The sequence below is a fragment of the Martes martes genome (assembly GCF_963455335.1).
Source record: "Martes martes genome assembly, chromosome: 15".
NCBI classification, from domain to species: Eukaryota; Metazoa; Chordata; class Mammalia; order Carnivora; family Mustelidae; genus Martes; species Martes martes.
The window spans coordinates 42,747,396-42,766,216 of record NC_137903.1 but is presented as its reverse complement, the minus strand read 5'-3'; the positions used below and the strand labels follow the sequence as shown (position 1 = coordinate 42,766,216).

Below are 18,821 nucleotides of genomic sequence, written 5' to 3'. Positions count from 1 at the left end.
GTGAACTTGGTGATTGTGGTGTGTCAGTGTAAATTCGTCCTTGGGGGAAAAATAGTGTACCATTCTGGTGAATGATTTTGATAATGACAAAAGCCATGCATATGTTTGGTGCAGTAAATAATGTGGGAAACCTCTATCTTCATTTCAATTTCGTCGTAAATCTAAAACTACTCTAAAAATAAAATCTGTAAAAAATGGGGGGGATGAAAATGTTGCTTCCACTCTGGGTTTTGAGTCTTAAGACATCTGCCTGAGCACCCAGAGATGAACTGTACCTGTGAAGTACAATCTGTCTCTCCTAGATCTGTTCTTCAGCACCTTTCAACCACAGTCTGGGATCACAGAGAAGCCTACAGAGCTCAGCTCATCCACACGCTCTTAGAAGGGGACCCCAGCCTTGCTTTCTGAACTCCATTAGGCAGGAGTAAGATGGATTTTGTTTCAGAAGAGAAATGACCAAATCTCTACATTTAGGAGACCTCTTTTTTCCTCAATCCAGCAGAGTAAAGGCTGACAAAACCAACAGTCTAAGCCAACACCGTATGTGGTGAAACTCTGAGCTTGTGTGACATTGGGATTTTATAACTTTTTAAAAAATTATTTCACATTCTGAGATAGTATTTATGCCCAGGACATTTTTCTTGAAGAAGTAGGTAAATTTTCATTTTATAATTTAAGTGTATTGTATATCATCAGTAAGGATTGGATATGTATGCCAGTAACAGAAAACTTGATGAATACTGCCTTAAACAAGTGAGAATTTACTTTGCTCATGTAATGTGAATTCCAGGGGTAGGCAGTCCATAGCTGATGCAGCTGCCCAAGGATGTCATCAAGGAACCAGTATCCTATCTTCTAGCTTGTATTTTTTTGTCTTTTTGGTCAGAAGATGGCTTTTGTGGGGTGTGTGGGTGGCTCAGTTGGTTAAGCAGCCCATTCTTTTTTCTTTTTATTTATTTATTTATTTTTTATAAACATATAATGTGTTTTTATCCCCAGGGGTACAGGTCTGTGAATCGCCAGGTTTACACACTTCACAGCACTCACCATAGCACATACCCTCCCCAATGTCCTTAACCCCACCACCTTCTCCCGACCCTCCTCCCCCCAGCAACCCTCAGTTTGTTCTGCGAGATTGAGAGTCTCTTATGGTTTGTCTCCCTCCCGATCCCATCTTGTTTCATTTATTCTTTTCCTACCTCCGAAACCCCCCACGTTGCATCTCCACTTCCTCATATCAGGGAGGTCATATGATAGTTGTCTTTCTCTGATTGACTTATTTCACTAAGCATAATACCCTCTAGTTCCATCTATGTCGTCGCAAATGGCAAGATTTCATTTCTTTTGATGGCTGCATAGTATTCCATTGTATATATATACACCACATCTTCTTTATCCATTCATCTGTTAATGGACATCTAGTTTCTTTCCATAGTTTGGCTATTGTGGACATTGCTGCTATAAACATTCGGGTGCATGTGCCCCTTAAGATCACTACATTTGTATCTTTAGGGTAAATACCCAGTAATGCAATTGCTGGGTCATAGGGTAGCTCTATTTTCAACTTCTTGAGGAACCTCCATGCTGTTTTCCAGAGCGGTTGCACCAGCTTGCATTCCCACCAACAGTGTAGGAGGGTTCCCCTTTCTCCGCATCCTCGCCAGCATCTGTCATTTCCTGACTTGTTCATTTTAGCCGTTCTGACTGGTGTGAGGTGGTATCTCATTGTGGTTTTGATTTGTATTTCCCTGATGCCGAGTGATGTGGAGCATTTTTTCATGTGTCTGTTGGCCATCAGGATGTCTTTGCCGAAATGTCTGTTCATGTCCTCTGCCTATTTCTTGATTGGATTATTTGTTCTTTGGGTGTTGAGTTTCCTAAGCTCTTTATAGATTTTGGGTACTAGCCCTTTATCTGATATGTCGTTTGCAAATATCTTCTCCCATTCTGTCAGTTGTCTTTTGGTTTTGTTAACTGTTTCCTTTGCTGTGCAAAAGCTTTTGATCTTGATGAAATCCCTATAGTTCATTTTTGCCCTTGCTTCCGTTGCCTTTGGCGATGTTCCTAGGAAGACAGTGCTGCGGCTGAGGTGGAGGAGGTTGCTGCCTGCGTTCTCCTCAAGGATTTTGATGGATTCCTGTCTCACATTGAGGTCCTTCATCCATTTTGAGTCTATTTTCGTGTTTGGTGTAAGGAAATAGTCCACTTTCATTTTTCTGCATGTGGTCATCCAGTTTTCCCAACACCATTTGTTGAAGAGGCTGTCTTTTTTCCATTGGACATTCTTTCCTGCTTTGTTGAAGATTAGTTGACCGTTGAGTTGAGGGTCTATTTCTGGGCTCTCTATTCTGTTCCATTGATCTTTGTGTCTGTTTTTGTGCCAGTACCATACTGTCTTGATGATGACAGCTTTGTAATAGAGCTTCAAGTCTGGAATTGTGATGCCACCACCTTTGGCTTTCTTTTTCAATATTCCTTTGGCTATTCAAGGTCTTTTCTGGTTCCATATAAATTTTAAGATTAATTGTTCCATTTCTTTGAAAAAAATGGATGGGATTTTGATAGGGATTGCATTAAATGTGTAGATTGCTTTAGGTAGCATAGACATTTTCACAATATTTGTTCTCCAATGCAGGAGCATGGAACATTTTTCCATTTCTTTGTGTCTTCCTCAATTTCTTTCATGAGTACTTTATAGTTTTCTGAGTATAGATTCTTTGCCTCTTTGGTTTTTCTGCCTCTTTGGTTTATTCCTAGGTATCTTATGGTTTGGGGTGTAATTGTAAGTGGGATTGACTCCTTAATTTCTCTTTCTTCTGTTTTATTGGTGTAAAGAAATGCAACTGATTTCTGTGCACTGATTTTATATCCTGACACTTCACTGAATTCCTGTACAAGTTCTAGCAGTTTTGAAGTGGAGTTTTTTGGGTTTTCCACATATAGTATCATATCATAAGCAGCCCATTCTTGATTTCTGCTCAGGTCATGATCTCAGGGTCCTGGGATCGAGTACCACATCAGGCTCTGCACTCAGCAGGGAGTCAGCTTTGGGATTCTCTCCTTCTACCCCTGATTCTTCGAGAGTGCTCGCTCTCTCACTCTCTCTCTCTCTTCCCCTCTCTAAAATAAATAAATCTAAAAAAAAAAAAAAAAAAGGAGATGACTATTGTACCTCTGGAGACTTCAGAGTTTTCAGAAGGAAAGTAAGGAAAGATAAAGGGAAATCTCTTTCTAAGTCTTTGTATTTTCCTGGTGGATAGTGGCCTCTCAGAGATTGATAACTGATTACCTTTTGTTGGCCAGAACTATGTTGTTATGACTTGGTATTGAACTTACCATATCTGGAATTAGTATAGAATGGTGGTTAAGAGCATGGACCTAAATTTGATAATCAGTTGTGTTACTTCCTAACTATGTATGACTTTAACATGTTTGTGCCTCAGTTTCCCTCTATTAAATGAATCTAGTAATATGTACCTACCAACACTTTGTTGTGGAAAAGATTAAAGGAGTTAATATATGTCATTATTTTAATGGATACCATTTGTACTATTTTAAGTATTAGTTGTAATTTACCGTCTTCTTTATATAGGAGAGTTATTGGTACTGGAATTGTAAATTTGTCAATCAAGGAACTAGGTTTTTTAGATAGGAAATAAAATAGCATTTGCACTAGGTGCTTTTGAGTATAGGGATGGTTGAAAAAGACGGTAGATCTTTAAGGGCTCTTGTGATTGCATTGCATTATTAAAAGTTATGGGTGAGTTAAAGTATTGGGGCCATTTTAATTTACTCATTTAATTCATCTTAGAACTTGATGACTTTTAGTGCTGTCTTGAGCAAATTGTCATTTTACCACCAATCCCCTAAAGCACCTTCATCTCTACCAAAATTCTGTCTTATTGATAGAATGTTTGAAGACTTAGCTATGTATCAATAAATGATTTCATTGATATTGTTACCAGCCTTGCCAATTTATAATCACTCTACTGAAAAAAAAAATCAATGATTTCTCTATTTTCTTTTTAGCCCTATCTGCTTTGATATGATTGAGGAAGCATACATGACGAAATGTGGCCACAGCTTTTGGTAAGATGATTTTATTTAGCAAAATTGTCTTGATTTTTATCTTGTGTATAAGTGCAGCCAGTGAGAAGTTAGGTTTTTAAAATAATTTTGGTTATCTTATAACTTCTTTGATATATTTTTATAAGTTCAGCAGCTCAAGGCAGAAAGCATATGGTTGGTGCATAATTTCTGTGGAATACTTACATTTACCATTGTCCTTACAGGTGGATTTTAAAACTTTTGGGTTGATTAATTATTATAGAGTTTTAATTACTGTTTTAGGAAATTGAGGGGTACTGCATAATTAGGATGGAACATGAAGCATCTTTAACTCATTTGTGGGGATAAGTGTGAGACCCAGTAAAGGAGGTTAGAAAGTCATTGGAAAAGGATATAGGGCATTAAAAAGATCTGTGTTTTCTTTAACATTTTGCTCAGTGTTATTGTTAGTTGCTTAGTCTTGTATATATGTCACATTAATCTGTACATTTAAAAAATTTTTAGTTGTAAAATACACGTAACATAAAATTTACCATTTTAAACATTTTCAAGTTGAGTAATGTTAAGTTTGTTTGCATTGTTATACAATCTCCAGAATTTTTATCTTGCAAACTGAAACTATATACTTTAAACTTTAAAGTTTTAAACTTTAAACTATATAATTTAAACTATAAACTTTAAGCAACTCTCCCATTTCTCTCTTCCCCCCAGCCTCTGTCAGTCACTATTTTACTTTGTTTCTGTGAATTTGACTGTTCTAGATACCTCATATAAGTGGCATTAAATAGTATTTGTATTTTTGTGACTCGCTTAATTCACTTAGCATAATGTCTTTAAGTTTCATCATTGTTGTAGTATGTGTCAAAGTTTCCTTCCTTTTAAAGGATGAATAGTGTTCCATTGTGTGTGTATACTGTATTTTATTTGTTCATCTGTTCATGGGCATTTGGGTTGCCTTCTTAACTGTTGTTAAGAATGGTGCTTTGAACATTGGTGTCTAAATATCTCCTTGAGAGACTGGTTTCAGTTCTTTTGGATATATACCAGAATCAGAATTGCTGTATCATGTGATAGTTCTGTGTTTAATTTTTTGAGGAACCTCCATAAACTTGTCATTTTCTCTCTTTTTTTTTTTTTAATAGTAGCCATCCTAATGGTTATGTAATCTGTTTGTTTAATTCCATTTGTTTATTTTTGATTGGGGGTGGTATAGTCTGTTTGCTGTCAGTCGTGTCCATAAATTTTTTACACTGTTGATATACTGGGCATTATTACCAGTTTGTAAGTATTTTAGTTTGATTTGGAGCATGCTGGTTTTTTAAAAAAAAAGACCATCTTTCCTTAAATAATTTAGATTTCCTGCTGTATCATTATATTGACATAGTTATGGTTGATGAATAACTTTCTGCTCGTTATTGCTGTGGAAGTTCTGGTCATGTGTGTCTTGCTTTTAGATTGATACATGTATGGTCTTGGTCTTTTCAGGCTTATTGTTTAACAGTAGTGTTTCCTTTGGTCCATTAATTGATCTAGCACCAAAGCATTCCATAGGAAACCATATACCTCCCTTGGAGACTTTGACTTTCATCTCTGGAAAATTGGGTGATTTAGATTAGGCTTTCTCTGCCTTTGGAAGTATTGACTGTTGGACCAGATAATATCTGTTGTGGGTGATTATCCTGGTATTGTAGATTGTTTAACAGTATCTCTGGCCTCTACTTAGTAGCAGTCCCTTTTCTCACAAGTGTGACAACCAAAAATGTCTCCAGACATTGTCAGATATCGAGTAGGGGACAAAATTGCCTACATTTGAGAAATACTGATATAGAGCTAAAAGAGCAGGGTCTTGAAGTTGGTAAACCAGGATTCTCATTCTAGCTCTGTAACTTGCCTTTTATTTGTCTAGTCACTCAACCTGTCTCGTCTGCTGTCCATCTCTACCTTCTCTTCCTACTCCTTCACCATCTCTTCTTTCATAGTTCTGAAGCTGTGGATGTTTGGTACAAATGATAAAACGAGGATTCAGATTTTCCTAACTGACCTCCTCAACTTATATAGTCACTGTGGCATTTTAAAAGGACACTGAAGAGTCTGGTAAATAAGTACAATGATCTTCCTTCGCTATGTTCTGAAGTGTAATAAATTACTGATTGACTTTATAATTAAATAGTCCCTGGCCTTTCCAATGAGTCCCGTAATCTTCAAGGTGTGTCCTTAGGTCATCGTTGGAAACTCCACTAGTTTCTTAAATAACTGGTTTTCCTTTCAAATAAAAATAGTTTAAGTTTAGATCCTTGTTACAATTCAAGTGCTGTTGTAACCTGAGTGTGTTTTAAAATATGAATGTGTTTTAAAATACCTACCAGAGAGCAGGTTTTGGTAGGCTAGAGACCATAACGTTGTCAGGAGCTAGTCAGCTCGGAGACTGGCAGTCCCATTGTCAGGCTTGTGAAACTGAGACATTTTGTACTTTTGTCTACAGCAAAAGCTCGTAATTACTTACCCTGTCCTATCATGTGAGGCCATTGGAACTTCAGTCATTAATGGTAGCCTCTTGGATCAAATCTTCACTAACTTGAGTGCTGGCTGGTAATCTGGAGCTAAGCAGTGTTAGCATTTCCAGGCTCTGTCCAAATTATTAACACTAAATCAAATTGGACCACGTGAACTATTTATCCCTAGTCTTACTTATGAATAAGGTTGGAGACGCTTTTCCCACTTGACAGTGAATCTGCTATTAGCTGTTGTACTTGGCTTCTTTGTGATGTAGAGAAAAGGTTTGCTTTTCCCTTTGCCACCTCCAGCTTGCCCCCTGTACTTTTCTTCTCAGACCTCATGTCTACCAAGTCCTGATTTACTATTTTGTTTCATTATAAATTAATTATAATTAATAGCATCCCTCAGTGTTGTTCATCTTCCAGCATATCTGTGGTCAAATCTGGGTATCAGCTTGTCTTTTGGGGCTTTTGATTAATTAATTGTCCTGTACCTTGCTGTTAGTCTTTCTTTATACCCAGTTATTATATAGGACTATTGTACTGATTTGTCTTTGCTGTTCCTGTTTAAAGTCTCCTCTTTTTTGAGAATTTTCTGATTCTCACAGTTTTTTATATGTGCTCACCCCTGTTTACAGAGAGAGAAAAAGGTATTTATGATAAGGTCTTATTTACCCTAGTGTCTACAATTACTTATAGAAAAATGAGGAGAAACAGAAAGTTCATGTATTGGGGGTGGGTGAATAGAGGATTTCAGAAAACATTCAAAGAGGTCTTTGGATGGTTAAAGTGGTATAGTGTTCTGTGTATTACAGGCAGTGCCCTAAAAGTTAAAAGAAAAAGAAAAAGAAAAAGATACTTATACCTTATAGTAGGACTGTGCTTTTTTTTGGGGGGGGGGTAGGTATATACTTAATAGAAGAAACAGAGTAACCATACATCTATGGAGAAATACTCATTTTAAAAAAGTTATTGAAGTATAGTTGACATAATTATATTAGTTTCAGGTGTGCAACATAGTAATTAGACAGTTCTGTACATTACTCAGTGCTCACCACCATAAGTGTAGTTACCAGCTGTCACCATACAGTGTTATAATATTATTGATTATATTCCCTATGCAGTTCTTTTCATCTCTGTGACTTATTTATTTTATAATTGGAGGTTTATCCCTGTTAATCCCCTTTGCCTATTTTGCCCATGTCCCCATCCTCCTCCATTCTGGCAACCACCAGTTTGTTCTTTGTATTTGAATCTGTTTCTGCTTGTTTGATTGTTCATTGGTTTTGTTCTTAGATTCCACATATAAATGCAATTGTATGGTATTTGTCTTTTTCTGACTTCACTTAGTATAATACCCTTGAGGTCCGTTCATGTTGTTGCAAAGGGCAAAATTTCAAAATATTCATTCTTCATTATCAGATATATACTTAATAAACATAGGCACCCATTTATGTCAGCACATTCTAGTGCTGAATTACTATTTTTAAGAGTTGTAGTGTGAGTAGCTTTTGAAAACTTCTCAGGTAGACCCAAGATATATATCCCTATATTCCCTCATCTTGATCACTAGTCTAGACACTTATCCTTCTTTTGGAATCCAAAATTCCACATCTGGGATGGTGATGGTCAAGTAGAGTTATTGTGAAGGAAATAATTGAGAATTTCTAGTGGTGTTTTATGTGACCCAGAGGACAACATGTTTCTTTTTTGTCTATAGCTATTTTTTTTCATGCATTGAACATTTATTTAGTTCAACTCTAACAGGATATTGTGCTAGACATTGAGGTTACCAAGATGAATTAAAACAAATCCTTGTTTTGAATGAGCAAATAGAAGAAGGGATTACAGACACATACACAGATAAGTACAAAATAAGATAGTTACTGTTTCTCAAACTAGGACAGGTCTGCTGAGAGGTGGTAGTGAGGTAGTAGAAGCTATAAGATAAACTTGATGCATCTTGTCATGTCAGTTTTATATAGTGGTATGTAAGTTGATGTATTTTCATTTTGTAGTATAGGTGGATATTACCAATGCAATGGGGAAGTCACTTGAACTTTTGTTCCTGAGGACAGTTCCTTCTTGCTGCCTCCTGGACTATTTTTTTCTTCTAGGAGGATGGTGTGGTAGTAAACCTACTGACAAGGGATGTGATTAGGTTGCTGAAGATAGGAGAGAAGGATATTCCGTTGGACTCTGGAATAATTTCTTGTATAGTGACAGTCTCTTTCACTGGGGTAGCAACTTAGCTTGTTCTTCTTATCATATTATTGGCTCATTTCTAACTATCATTTCTTTACAAAAGGCATTTGCTAAAACCCAGAATGCCCTTCCAGTTATCTGTCAACTGTCAACTCATCTTTAATAACCTTCCCAGATTTTCTACTTCATCACTTGGTTCATTTGAACTTGCAGATTTTTTAAAGGGTTAAATCTTATTCTTTGGGAATATTTTCTGGTAATATGAACTCATTTCCATTTTCCCTAGCAGATTATAAGTGTTTCCATGTTTTAATTGCATACCTGCTTTATGCTTTTCCCTTGCAATAAAAATGAAAACAAAAACAATTTGTATATTTTTTCCTTCACTGAAATTTCTATGTAGGAGCTTTTCTGTTAGATTTGGAACCTATCATGTGGTAATATGGCAATCCTAGCCTTGTCATAGTTGCAAGAGGTGATCTTATTATTTCTGGAACACTGTATAAGTCATTTGTTTTGTTTTGTTTAGTTTTAAATACCACAAAGTTTTCTTTTTTTCTTTTTTAAAGATTTTATTTATTTATTTGACAGACAGAGATCACAAGTAGGCAGAGAGGCATGCAGAGAGAGAGGGGGAAGCAGACTCCCTGCTGAGCAGAGAGCCCGATGTGGGGTTTGATCCCAGGACCCTGGGATCATGACCTGAGCCGAAGGCAGAGGCTTAACCCACTGAGCCACCCAGGTGCCCCAGTCATTTGTTTTATATATATATTTGAGTACCTGTTTTGTGGCAGCCATTTACTGTGATCTTCAGGTCCTTATGCTGTGCCAAAGATCATCACTGCAGTTCTCTGTGATGTCGTTTTTATTTTAACTTACCTTGAAAGTGCCAAATGTGAGAAGAAAAAGTAGTTGTTAATTAGTATAGAGAAACCTGATGATTGTAGGTTTCTGTTTTGATAAGATAGAGTGAAGTAAGTAGGTTATAAAAATTAGCTTCAACTTACAAAGCTGAAGTAAATTTATAGTAATTTGGATACAGAATAAAAGAGGTGCTGTCTTTTTAGGAATCTTTTTTATAAATCACCCTTGTGATTTCTTAGAAATAATTTTTTTTCTGGTTGTTAGGAGCAGTGCCTTTTTAAATAAAAACTTGTAGGCATCTTTTTTTTTTTTAAGACTTTGTATTTATTTACTTATTTGAGAGAGAGAGAGAAAGAATGAGAGCGTGAGAGGGGAGAGGTCAGAGGGAGAAGCTGACTGCCTGCTGAGCAGGAAGCCAGATGTGGGACTTGATTCTGGGACTCCAGGATCATGACCTGAGCCGAAGGCAGTTGCTTAACCAACTGAGCCACCCAGGCACCCCAAAACTTGTAGACATCTTAAAAGAAAAGGTTTCCTGTAATTTTATGGGCCAGGGACATACACTGTAAACATTATGATGAATGTCTTTTTGGTTTATTTTTAAATGGACACATACGCAATTTTTTAAAAACAGAAATGTGATTGTACTGTATCCACTATGTTAGAGGTTGTGATTTTTAGTCCATAAAAAGTGATGTAGTGACTTTTTTCTTCTTCTTTTTTTTTTTTTTTTAAGATTTTATTTATTTATTTGACAGACAGAGATCACAAGTAGTCAGAGAGGCAGGCAGAGAGAGAGAGGAGGAAGCAGGCTCCCTGCGGAGCAGAGAGCCGATGCGGGGCTCCATCCCAAGACCCTGGGATCATGACCTGAGCTGACGGCAGAGGCTTTAACCCACTGAGCCACCCAGGCGCCCCATGACTTTTTTTTCTAATGTCAATTTGATATTTCTCTGTGGTTTTGTGGGGGGGGGGGATATCCTATATGTGTGTGTGTGTGTGTGTGTGTGTGTGTATAGTTTTTTTTTAATATTTTATATATATATATATATATAGTTTTTTTTTTATTTGGGGGAGAGAGCATGAGTAGGGGTGGAGGGGGAAGGGTGATAGTGGTAGTGTTGGGTGGGGGAGGGGCAGAGGGACAATGGAGTCTGTGGATCGGGCTCCCGTTCCAGGTTGTGGAGATCATGACCTGAGCTGAAGGCAGATGCCCAACTGACTGAGCCACCCAGGCACCTCTAGTGAAAAAATATTTAAAAGATTTTTTATTAAAAGATGATACATAATTGCAAAACGTCAAACATTACAGAAATATATATTGTAAGGAAGGAAGCATTTCTTGTAATCCTCTTTCTTTAGCTATAACCACTAAGAATTATTATTTTTCATGGCATATAGTTACATATTGTAATACTATTTTTTGGGGTATTTTTTGGATTGATATTTACCAAATTATTTAGTCAATTTTGTAGTGTATTGGTTGCTTCTAATTTATTTTGCTATTTACAGATAATCTTGAATTGAGCACCTTTCTATGTATATACCTCTGCTCATTTCCTTAGGGTAAATTCCTAGAAATAAAATCATTACATCAAAGGGGATACACAACCTTAAGGTTTTCCATACAACTTGCCTTCTGGAAATGTTGTGGCAGTTGCATTTCCTTCAACAGTACGTGAGGTTCGCATGTGCTCCTAAACTCTGATAGTATTTTCTTTAATTTTTCATTCTGTTTAGTAAAAAATAGTATATGATTTAAAATCAGTTTTTTTATCCTACTGAAGGTGATGATTTTCTCATTCTTATTGACTAATACTTGTCTTGTTGACCTTTCTGTTTTTCTCTTACTTTTTTTTATTTGAGTGTGCTCTTTTTGTATTAAGGATATCAGCACTCTAAGAACATGAATAGTCTATTTGCTTAACTAAATCATAGTCATTTGCTTTTCTTGGGTGTCGTTATGTAGTATTTAAATTGAGTAAACTTAAAAGTTAATACTTTTTTTTAACGTTCTATATCCAGTAGACTTGTTACTCAAGTTCATTTTTAAATATTAACTTTTGTATACTGTTACCTAATAAATGCTCTGTATTTTATTATAATAAAATATAAGCTGAAATAAATTTGATAACAAATTACTTGTTTTAAATGAGAAATAGAAGACTTTATAGGCATTATTTTATGATCAGTTTATTAATCCTTTACTGATTTAATGAACCCTATTTTATTTTTTTCCTGCTAATAGCTACAAGTGTATTCATCAGAGTTTGGAGGATAATAATAGATGTCCCAAGTGTAACTATGTTGTGGATAATATTGACCATCTGTATCCTAATTTCTTAGGTGAGTCTTTGGAATGATTCTTTATTATTTAAAATATTCTATCCCCAAGAGTGTATGCTGGCAGAAATTTATTCAGAAAACATAGTGCAGGGGTAAAGCAAGTCTTTCTCTTCTATCCACCTGGGTGTTTTCCCCAGTCTTCGTTATTTTGTGATGTATTTTCCATACCATGTGTTGTTAGTACTATATGATATTGTTGTTAAGTTTCATGAAAAAAGAATAATTGACTGACGTAACCCTTAGTTTCTTATATAGGTGGTGGGACAGAACGTGAGGTTAAAGGGGATGCCAGAGGTCTAGAATACCTGTCTCTTTATACAATGTGGTGCATTCCTGCTGGTTGTGCTTCTGGGGTAGAAGTGAGGGTCAGGGGAAGAAAGTGTTAATGGAGAGAGGGAAAAGGTGGGGAGAAACTTGGGTAATTTGATTTCTGGATAGAGGAAGAGAGCCTGTGACCTGAGGAGGCAATTGAAAAGTAAAAACTTGGAGAAGGAACTTAGGAAAAGAAGAAACATTGAGTGGTGTGATACTCTGCAGGACTGGAGTTAATGGGCTAGATTGGGTAGAAGGGAAATCAAAGTCCTGCAAAGCAAAACCTTGTGTCCCTGAGCTCAGAAACATGGATTGTTGCTGCTGTGTGGGCCCTAGAATCTTTTCTATCAGTTGTCATAACTTCGGAAAACTTCTTTTGGAATGGTTAAATACAGAAAGGAATCTGATCTTCCAACAATTTTGGTGTTTTCTAAGACTTTCAGGCAACATTTTTTAATGAGTCCAAAAGCTGGAGATTCTTTTATGTGGATTTCTAACTAGACAGAGCACTATATACCAGTATGGAAGGACTTTCAAAGCATAGTACTATTTTAGTCAGAAAGTGATTTCATAACTTAAGTATATATTCTCACATATATCCAGTGAATAGTGAAGTCACACTTAACTGATTTTCTGAGCTGGAAATTATCTGGGTGATCTAGTTTTTAACCTTTTCTTTTTATGGATACTAAATTTTTGTTTTGGGTAATTGGAGTGTAAGTATTTTATGTCCATATTTGAAGTCTTTTAACTATAGGCAGCTTGTAATGTGATTATGAATGTCAGCCATGGAAATAACGTTTTATCCTGATACATCTTTTCCTGTTTTTCTTCCCATCGTCCCTTCCCCTCTTTACATTTGTAATATTAAAATTCAGGATGCCTGGGTGGCTCAGTTAAGCGTCTGCCTTCGGCTCAGGTCATGATCCCGAGTCCCGGGATTGAGCCCCACATTGGGCTCCCTGCTCAGCGGGGAGGCTGCTTCTCTCTCTCCCTCTCCACCTGCTTGTGTTCCCTCTCTCACTGTGTTTCTCTCTGTAAAGTAAATAAAATCTTAAAAAATAATATTCAAATTCATAGCTTCCCACATTAGGTAGACAGGGATCCTATGCATTCAGGGTGACATTGAGATCTATTTCTTCTATTTATTTTTTAAAACTTTTTAAAGATTTTTATTAATTATTTGACAGAGAGAGAGAGAGAGACGGTGAGAGAGGGAATACAAGCAGAGGGAGTGGGAGAAGGAGAAGCAGGCTTCCTGCAGAGCAGGGAGCCCAATGGGGGCCTTCATCCTGGGACCCTGGGATCATGACCTGAGCTGAAGGCAGACGCTTAATGACTGAGCCACCTAGGTGCCCCTTGAGGTCTATTTCAGAATGTGGAATTCCACCTTGTTTTTTCCTTTACTGAAAAAACCCTTCAAAGTTATTTATTTCCATTGCTTTAGCTTGAGTTTCCGTGATTTATTTGTATAGCGCCTGTCATTCTTGGTTGGGTTGAGGACCTTGAACCTTTTGAAGTAATTTCAGATTTCTTCTTGACCATGGTCAAATAAGTATATGTTTTACAATTTTAAAGGCTCCTAAGTAGCCTTGCACTTTATCTTGTTGATAGGTTAGGACCCTTCCCATTTATTTATTTATTTAAATATTTCATTTATTTGTCAGAGAGAGAGAGGGTGAGAGCACAAGTGGGCAGAATAGCAGGCAGAGGGAATCTGAAGCAGGACTTGATCCCAGGACCCTGGGATCATGACCTGAGCTGAAGTCAGATATTTAACCAACTGAGCCACCCAGACATCCCAGGACCCTTCCCTTTTAATACTGTATGTTTACCTGAGTCATGGATAAAGGGCTGAGCTATACATTTTCTTTAACAGTTGTCTTCAAAACTTTTTGCTTGGGTGACTTATAAAAATTCTGAAAATGTTCTTCCTCATGTATTGAACCCCATTTAAAATTATCATCCTCAAGTTTTCTTTATAAGTTTAAGTGGTAGTAAAGGATGTAACTTTAGGAGTGTTATAAATCTAATTATTTAAAAATAAAGCTTTTATCTTTTTTGAAAATGTATCCAGTGAAATATCATAGTGGTTTGATATTTATCATTAATTTGAAAATAGACACCTTTCATTAACAATGGGAAATTTTATTTATTCCTTTTCTTTTTGAACTTCTACTTAAATCAATTATTGTCCACATAATTTTATCCTTATATGATGTATTTTCATGCTTGAAATCTGTCGATCTATCTGTAGTCCTTTTCTGTAACAGAAATGTATATAAATAGAAACTATAGACATAAAAATTTTTTTTGAACATAATTTAAAAATCTCAGATGTTTTTTCTGGATTATTATTGAATTATTGGTAGTATGTAATTGGTCAAACATATATTCACAAATTTTATAAAGTATTAGGCGTAAATATTTATTGAAAACATGCTGCTTATTAAGGTTTGGTGCTTTTCTCAGTTCTGGTATCCTTAGTAGTTATTACTAGGACAAGGAATGAGTTCCATTTGTATTCTTTTTATTATTTGTTTGTTCATTTATTTAGGATCATCATAGTTTTTTAAAAATTGAGATATAATTGATCTATAACATTATGTAATTTTAAGATTTTTCTTTTTAAAGTGTAAGTCTTAAGAAGCTTTGCTTACATGAATAAGTTGATGGGGCTTGAAGGAATTTTGTTAACATTAATGTCACTCAGTTTTTTGACCTCATTCTCACTTAAGAAATTAAGAAAAAAAGCATTTTTAAATTAATTAATCAGATTTTATTTATTCATTTGAGAGAGAGAGAGAGAGAGCACAAGCAGGCAGAGTGGCAGGCAGAGGGAGAGAGAGAAGCAGGCTCTCTGCCAAGCAAGGGGCCCGATGTGGGACTCGATCACAGGACCCTGAGATCATGACCTGAGCCGAAGGCAGCTGCTCAACTGACTGAGGCATCCGAAAAAAAGCATTTATTGATTTATCATCAAAAACAGTCTTAATGCTCAGTTAGTTAACAAGTCAAGTCCTTTCTTTAATTTTAATGAGAGCAAAGAATTAGAAGCCAAACACTCAGAGATTTGGTTTTTTGGTCATTTATAATCATTTATAAGATGAGTACTTTGATTTTTCCTTTCCTGCCCTAAACACTATACCACAGACCCTTTTTCTTCTGACTTTCCTTCCTCCAGCTCTTCTGCCTTCCACTTACTCTATTTCATTACCCTTTATACCCTTGCTCTTCCAACACATTCACTGTTCTTTCCATCCTGCTTGGTCTTGTTACTAGAAGGTTCTTGCAAGGTGAAGTGTTCCTGTCCCTGTTCCCATCTATCCTGCACCCGCCCACCTCCCTCCAATTCCTGCAATTGCTCTCCTCCTGCCAAGACTCGCTCTCTAGCTCTCCCTATCCCTCTCTCCAGCTACCTGCTCCCCTCTCTCGCCCTTGCTCAGTCTCTTTTCTAGCTTTCTCTATGTGTAAAATTTATAAATTGAATTTTATCACCCTTCTGAATAACATTATTATTCTTTGAAGGGACAACGTGAATGCTAAGTTTAAAATAACTGTTAAAAGAAAAAGTATATAACATCCTTACTACTGCCAGGTAGTGTCCCAAGTGCTTTGTGTAAGCTAACTCATTTAATTTTCAGTCCTATGAGATAAGTACTCTTATCATCAATATCCTCCTTCGGGTGAGGAAACTAAGGTACAGAGAAGTTGGGTTACTTTTATAAACTTATACAATAGTATTGGTGGAATTGGGATTTGGTCCTAAGCCATCTGTTCCACAAGCATATATGCTTTACTCTTCTGCTTCTAAAAATATAGTTACTAGAATGGAAGCTTTAGCAGTAGAAATGCATTGTTTGTTCTTAGTACTGTGGCCATTTCAAGGGTCCAGACACTTACAATTATGGATATAGAATATCCTTCAAATTCAGTGATATGTGAGATTTTTCAGGAAAATGCAATTTGGTATACACATGTAAAGTATTAAAGTTGAAGTCCCAGTTTTTATTCAGATGTTTAATTCTGTAACTGAAACATTAAAGTCTTATTTATGAGCTTCTCTTTATTCCCACTACATTAGTTCGCGCTCTCCTTTCTCTCTCCTGGGTTATAATGGTAACTTTGCTTGTGAGATACATACCAGGCTCTTCAGAATCAGGTTCCCATGTATCTTCATTTCCAGCCTCAGTTCATAACCTATTAATCTTTAACAAAATCACTTTGTTCCTGTGTTTCAGCCTGATTTAAAGTCATCTTATCTCCTGGTCTTGTATCACTTTAACCCCTTCTTTCTCACACCCTTCTCTTAATTCTTTTCCACTTCTTTTTCTGCTTAATGAATCTCTCTGTGGATGTTATGGCCCAATTCTGATGTCACCTTCTGTGTGTAATCTGTTTATTTACACATGATTGCTCCTTGTCCTGTGTTCTTTGTAAGTCTGCTTCAGTGATAGTAGTGACTATCACATTATGTTATACCTACTGTGTCATATATATTTGTCTTTCTACTCAGAGTTGCTCAAGTCTTAGATTGCATCTTACTTAGATTGAGTCTTACTTATCTTTGAAGCTTGGATTCCTAGTATGGGCTTGATACTTCTCCGGTTTGTTTGGAAATATTTATAGTTGGATTGTGGTATAGTGGAAAATATTAGATAGTTGGATTTGTATCCCAACTCGGTTTTGTACTCTGTGTCACCATGAGTAAGTTCTTGATGTTCCCTCTAATATTCCCTCATCTCTAAAATGGGGAGAATAACCCATAGGATCATGTCTATAAAGTGCTAGCCTAGGGCTAAACTGATTTAGTGCTAGTTTCTTTCTTTCTTTCTTTTTTTTTTTTTTTAGTATTTTATTTATATATTTGATAGTATAAGCAGGGGAAGTAGCAGTGGGAGGGGGAGAAGCAGACTCTCTGCTGAGCAGGGAGCCTAATTGCCGGGCTCCATCCCTGGATCCGGCGCTCATGACCTGAGCTGAAGGCAGGCGTTTAACTAACTGAGCCACCCAGGAGCCCCTAGTTTCTTACTCTTTATCAGACTTTTTTTGTTGTTATTGTTTGTTTGATGTTATCAGTTCATCCTTAAAGACAGAAGAAAAGGATTTGTAGAATTGGAAATTCAGTGGTTCAGGGATATGATTAAGTTCTTTACATCTTTTTGTTCCTCCATCCTAGCATGTATTGGTTCTTTGACTAGCTACTCTAAGATTGTAGGATGGCTCTGAGTAGTTCCAGGCATCATCTCTTAAAGAAGGGAGGGAAAGAACTTCTTTTCTTCCTATCCATTTCTTTCTGAAAGACAGCATACCCTTCATTGATTAAAACTGGGTCACGTACTTAATCCCCTGTCAGTTATTGCAAGGGTATGAATGCCAAGATGGCTTAAGTTAGTCAAGAATCATAACGTTGGGCTTGGGTGAAACCTAGCTTTTCTGAAAGCATGTGGCTTAGAAAAAAAATTATGTTGTTTTTAAAAAAAGGGGGTGGGTGGGATGGTTTTGGATAGCTAACTGATAGTATCTGCCATGGTATTTATAAGAAAGTAACAAAAAGAAGAACAAATAAGAATCTCTAGTGTCTACCTTAGAGAATCAACCAGGTACCATGTGGAGGATGCAACAGACCAACACAGTGAGGAATTGGCTCCCCCAGGTCCTGACAGTATCATAATTGAGATGTGTACAAGAAAGTACATATTCCAGAGAATTCTCCTTTAATAATAGTGGTAGTAATAATAGCAGTTGTAGCATTAGAATCTGTAGAAAATTGTTTTCTAATTTGAAATAAAATGAGAGCCTAGCATTTTCTGCTTAGCATCTTTTTAATTTGGGGGCTTTTAAAAGTGAAAATAGAACCCGTTTAAACAGAACAATTAGATGATACATCTAACAACAATACAAATTATATGTGCTTTTTGTTTTGTTTCTCTTTTCAGTGAATGAGCTCATTCTCAAACAGAAGCAAAGATTTGAGGAAAAGAGGTTCAAATTGGACCACTCAGTGAGTAGCACCGTATGTTTCAACTCTTATTACTACTTTTTAATATATTTCAATTTGTTGTTTTTATGGGTTTAATATTAATTAGATATTAGAGCTTAGAGCTTAGTATGTCATTGATTTTCTTTAAGAAGAAAATTTGTTTAAGATTAATTTGTTTAATAAAGAACTTTTGTTACCTGCATCGTGTAAAATTTAATGATCATCTTTGAAAGGTCTTCTGGGATCACATTGAGTCAGAGTTGTCTTGTAGTACATGGCATTTGGAGGGTTATCTGGCAGGGTGGAACTACGGTTGGTAATTTGGAAAAACTTTTGGAAGATTCTCAATTTAAGAGAATCAGTCCTAAATTATTGAGGGAAGTGAGCCTAAATTAATACCTTACCAAGTACAAAGTTGAAAATATGGCTAGACAAATAATTAAAATTCCAAGCACTTATTTTGAAGGGAGTTACACCTTTAGACATGCTCACTTAATATTTGTTTTGAATATGCCTTCTATATCTGTTACCCAGATTGATTTAAGAGA

At 36.3% G+C, this 18,821-nt stretch overlaps 1 protein-coding gene across 2 annotated transcripts in view; it reads left to right on the top strand.

Annotated features, from left to right (window-relative positions):
* The window catches only part of COP1 (COP1 E3 ubiquitin ligase), a 267,982-nt gene that overhangs the window by 20,678 nt on the left and 228,483 nt on the right, over nt 1–18,821 (top strand). Inside the window, exons 2-4 of one of the 2 annotated variants that reach the window (XM_080823959.1) lie at nt 4,030–4,089; nt 11,881–11,978; nt 18,230–18,306. In XM_080823959.1, coding sequence (XP_080680085.1) covers nt 4,030–4,089; nt 11,881–11,978; nt 18,230–18,306 — 235 coding nt within the window. The remainder of the gene's footprint in view (nt 1–4,029; nt 4,090–11,880; nt 11,979–18,229; nt 18,307–18,821) is intronic. The other variant, XM_080823960.1, reaches the window with a different exon arrangement.